Source organism: Gouania willdenowi, unplaced genomic scaffold (assembly GCF_900634775.1).
Source record: "Gouania willdenowi unplaced genomic scaffold, fGouWil2.1 scaffold_51_arrow_ctg1, whole genome shotgun sequence".
NCBI classification, from domain to species: domain Eukaryota; kingdom Metazoa; phylum Chordata; class Actinopteri; order Blenniiformes; family Gobiesocidae; genus Gouania; species Gouania willdenowi.
In genome coordinates, this window is record NW_021145215.1 from 700970 (window position 1) to 705736 (window position 4767).

The 4767-nt window shown below is 27.1% G+C and overlaps 1 protein-coding gene across 1 annotated transcript in view; it reads right to left on the minus strand.

The window, feature by feature from the left end:
- The window catches only part of LOC114460533 (coiled-coil domain-containing protein 171-like), a 10376-nt gene extending 5934 nt beyond the window's left edge, over positions 1 to 4442 (minus strand). Inside the window, 1 exon segment of the mRNA XM_028442409.1 lies at positions 4439 to 4442. Coding sequence (XP_028298210.1) covers positions 4439 to 4442 — 4 coding nt within the window.
- Positions 4443 to 4767: the final 325 nt, after the last annotated feature.

A 4767-nucleotide genomic window follows, 5' to 3' on the forward strand; every position in this document is an offset into this window, starting at 1 on the left:
TTTGATGATTTTAGTTTTTTGTCATTTTTTGTGCCTTACAGATTTCTTAGCCATGTTTAAGTATGTGCATTATATTTGCAGTAGTTTTTAGGGTCTAATGATAGTCCTAACTCAATTTTTTTTTTTTTTTTTCAAAATTTTGAAAAAAATGCCTTGTTATAGCCTTACTTTTGATTTTGGGTGATTTTTGTTTTTTGTCAATTTTTGTGCCTTACTGCTTTCTTAGCCCAGTTTAAGTACGTGCATTATATTTGCAGTAGTTTTTAGGGTCTAATGATGGTCCTAACTCAAATTTTTTTTTTTTTTTTTTTTTTTTGAAATTTAAAAAAAAAATGCCTTGTTATAGCCTTACTTTTGATTTTGGGTGATTTTTGTTTTTTGTCATTTTTTGTGCCTTACTGCATTCTTAGCCCAGTTTAAGTATGTACATTATATTTGCAGTAGTTTTTAGGGTCTAATGACGGTCCTAACTCAATTTTTTTTTTTTTTTTTTTTTTTGAAATTTTTTTAAAAATATGCCTTGTTATAGCCTTACTTTTGATTTTGGCTTTTTTTTAGTTTTTTGTCATTTTTTGTGCCTTACTGCTTTCTTAGCCCAGTTTAAGTATGTACATTATATTTGCAGTAGTTTTGAGGGTCTAATGATGGTCCTAACTCAATTTTTTTTTTTTTTTTGACATTTTTGAAAAAAAATGCCTTGTTATAGCCTTACTTTTGATTTTGGGTGATTTTTGTTTTTTGTCATTTTTTGTGCCTTACTGCATTCTTAGCCCAGTTTAAGTATGTACATTATATTTGCAGTAGTTTTTAGGGTCTAATGACTGTCCTAACTCATTTTTTTTTTTTTGAAATTTTTTTAAAAATATGCCTTGTTATAGCCTTACTTTTGATTTTGGCTTTTTTTTAGTTTTTTGTCATTTTTTGTGCCTTACTGCTTTCTTAGCCCAGTTTAAGTATGTACATTATATTTGCAGTAGTTTTTAGGGTCTAATGATGGTCCTAACTCAAATTTTTTTTTTTTTTTTTTTTTTTGAAATTTAAAAAAAAAATGCCTTGTTATAGCCTTACTTTTGATTTAGGGTGATTTTAGTTTTTTGGCATTTTTTGTGCCTTACTGCTTTCTTAGCCCTGTTTAAGTATGTGCATTATATTTGCAGTAGTTTTTAGGGTCTAATGATCGTCCTAACTCAATTTTTTTTTTTTTTTTTTAATTTTTTGAAAAAAAATGTCTTGTTATAGCCTTACTTTTGATTTTGTCTTTTTTAGTTTTTTGTCATTTTTTGTGCCTTACTGCTTTCTTAGCCCAGTTTAAGTATGTGCATTATTTTTGCAGTAGTTTTTAGGGTCTAATGATAATCCTAACTCAATTTTTATTTTTTATTTTTTTTTAAATTTTTAAAAAAATATGCCTTGTTATAGCCTTACTTTTGATTTTGGCTTTTTTTTAGTTTTTTGTCATTTTTTGTGCCTTACTGCTTTCTTAGCCCAGTTTAAGTATGTGCATTATATTTGCAGTAGTTTTTAGGGTCTAATGATGGTCCTAACTCAATTTGTTTTTTTTTTTTTTTTTGAATTTTTGAAAAAAAATGCCTTGTTATAGCCTTACTTTTGATTTTGGGTGATTTTTGTTTTTTGTCATTTTTTGTGCCTTACTGCTTTCTTAGCCCATTTTAAGTATGTGCATTATATTTGCAGTAGTTTTTAGGGTCTAATGATGGTCCTTACTCAATTTTTTTTTTTTTCAAAATTTTGAAAAAAATGCCTTGTTATAGCCTTACTTTTTGATTTTGGGTGATTTTTGTTTTTTTGTCATTTTTTGTGCCTTACTGCATTCTTAGCCCAGTTTAAGTATGTACATTATATTTGCAGTAGTTTTTAGGGTCTAATGACGGTCCTAACTCAATTTTTTTTTTTTTTTTTTTTGGAAATTTTTTTAAAATATGCCTTGTTATAGCCTTACTTTTGATTTTGGCTTTTTTTAGTTTTTTGTCATTTTTTGTGCCTTACTGCTTTCTTAGCCCAGTTTAAGTATGTACATTATATTTGCAGTAGTTTTTAGGGTCTAATGACGGTCCTAACTCAATTTTTTTTTTTTTTTTTTTTTTGAAATTTTTTTACAAATATGCCTTGTTATAGCCTTACTTTTGATTTTGGCTTTTTTTTTAGTTTTTTGTCATTTTTTGTGCCTAATGATCGTCCTAACTCAATTTTTTTTTTTTTTTTCAATTTTTTGAAAAAAAATGTCTTGTTATAGCCTTACTTTTGATTTTGTCTTTTTTAGTTTTTTGTCATTTTTTGTGCCTTACTGCTTTCTTAGCCCAGTTTAAGTATGTGCATTATTTTTGCAGTAGTTTTTAGGGTCTAATGATAATCCTAACTCAATTTTTATTTTTTATTTTTTTTTAAATTTTTAAAAAAATATGCCTTGTTATAGCCTTACTTTTGATTTTGGCTTTTTTTTAGTTTTTTGTCATTTTTTGTGCCTTACTGCTTTCTTAGCCCTGTTTAAGTATGTGCATTATATTTGCAGTAGTTTTTAGGGTCTAATGATGGTCCTTACTCAATTTTTTTTTTTTTCAAAATTTTGAAAAAAATGCCTTGTTATAGCCTTTCTTTTTGATTTTGGGTGATTTTTGTTTTTTTGTCATTTTTTGTGCCTTACTGCATTCTTAGCCCAGTTTAAGTATGTGCATTATATTTGCAGTAGTTTTTAGGGTCTAATGACGGTCCTAACTCAATTTTTTTTTTTTTTTTTTTTTGGAAATTTTTTTTAAAAATATGCCTTGTTATAGCCTTACTTTTGATTTTGGCTTTTTTTAGTTTTTTGTCATTTTTTGTGCCTTACTGCTTTCTTAGCCCAGTTTAAGTATGTACATTATATTTGCAGTAGTTTTTAGGGTCTAATGACGGTCCTAACTCAATTTTTTTTTTTTTTTTTTTTTGAAATTTTTTTAAAAATATGCCTTGTTATAGCCTTACTTTTGATTTTGGCTTTTTTTTAGTTTTTTGTCATTTTTTGTGCCTAATGATCGTCCTAACTCAATTTTTTTTTTTTTTTTCAATTTTTTGAAAAAAAATGTCTTGTTATAGCCTTACTTTTGATTTTGGCTTTTTTTAGTTTTTTGTCATTTTTTGTGCCTTACTGCTTTCTTAGCCCAGTTTAAGTATGTGCATTATATTTGCAGTAGTTTCTGGGGTCTAATGATGGTCTTACCTAAAAAAATCTTTTTTGAAATTTTTGAAAAAAAATGCCTTGTTATAGCCTTACTTTTGATTTTGGGTGATTCTTTTTTTTGTCATTTTTTGTGCCTTACTGCTTTCTTAGCCATGTTTAAGTATGTGCATTATATTTGTAGTAGTTTTTAGGGTCTAATGATGGTCCTAACTCAAATTTTTTTTTTGAAATTTTCAAAAAAAAAATGCCTTACTTTTGATTTTGGCTTTTTTTTAGTTTTTTGTCATTTTTTGTGCCTTACTGCTTTTTTAGCCCTGTTTAAGTATGTGCATTATATTTTCAGTAGTTTTTAGGGTATAATGATGGTCATAACTCAATTTTTTTTTTTTTTTTTTTTTTTTGAAATTTTTGAAAAAATATGCCTTGTTATAGCCTTACTTTTGATTTTGGGTGATTTTTGTTTGTGTGCCTTACTGCATTCTTAGCCCAGTTTAAGTATGTGCATTATGTTTGCAGTAGTTTTTAGGGTCTAATGATGGTCCTAACTCAATTTTTTTTTTTTTTTTTTTGAAATTTTTTAAAAAAAAATGCCTTGTTATAGCCTTACTTTTGATTTTGGGTGATTTTTGTTTTTTGTCATTTTTTGTGCCTTACTGCTTTCTTAGCCCAGTTTAAGTATGTGCATTATATTTGCAGTAGTTTTTAGGGTCTATTGATGGTCCTAACTCAATTTTTTTTTTTTTTTTTTTTTTTTTTAATTTTTGAAAAAAAAATGCCTTGCTATAGCCTTACTTTTGATTTTGGGTGATTTTTGTTTTTTGTCATTTTTTGTGCCTTACTGCTTTCTTAGCCCAGTTTAAGTATGTGCATTATATTTGCAGTAGTTTCTGGGGTCTAATAACGGTCCTAACTCAATTTTTTTTTTTTTTTTTTTTTTTTTGAAATTTTTGAAAAAAAATGCCTTGTTATAGCCTTACTTTTGATTTTGGCTTTTTTGTCATTTTTTGTGCCTTACTGCTTTCTTAGCCCAGTTTAAGTATGTGCATTATATTTGCAGTAGTTTCTGGGGTCTAATGATGGTCCTAACTCAATTTGTATTTTTTTTTTTAATTTTTTGAAAAAAAATGCCTTGTTATAGCCTTACTTTTGATTTTGGGTGATTTTTGTTTTTTGTCATTTTTTGTGCCTTACTGCTTTCTTAGCCCTGTTTAAGTATGTGCATTATATTTGCAGTAGTTTCTGAGGTCTAATAACGGTCCTAACTCATTTTTTTTTTTTTTTTTTTTTTTTTTTGAAATTTTTGAAAAAAAATATGCCTTGTTATAGCCTTACTTTTGATTTTGGGTGATTTTTGTTTTTTGTCATTTTTTGTGCCTTACTGCTTTCTTAGCCCAGTTTAAGTATGTGCATTATATTTGCAGTAGTTTTTAGGGTCTAATGATGGTCCTAACTCAAATTTTTTTTTTTTTTTTTTTTTTTGAAATTTTTGAAAAAAAATGCCTTGTTATAGCCTTACTTTTGATTTTGGCTTATTTCAGTTTTTTGTCATTTTTTGTGCCTTACTGCTTTCTTAGCCCAGTTTAAGTATGTGC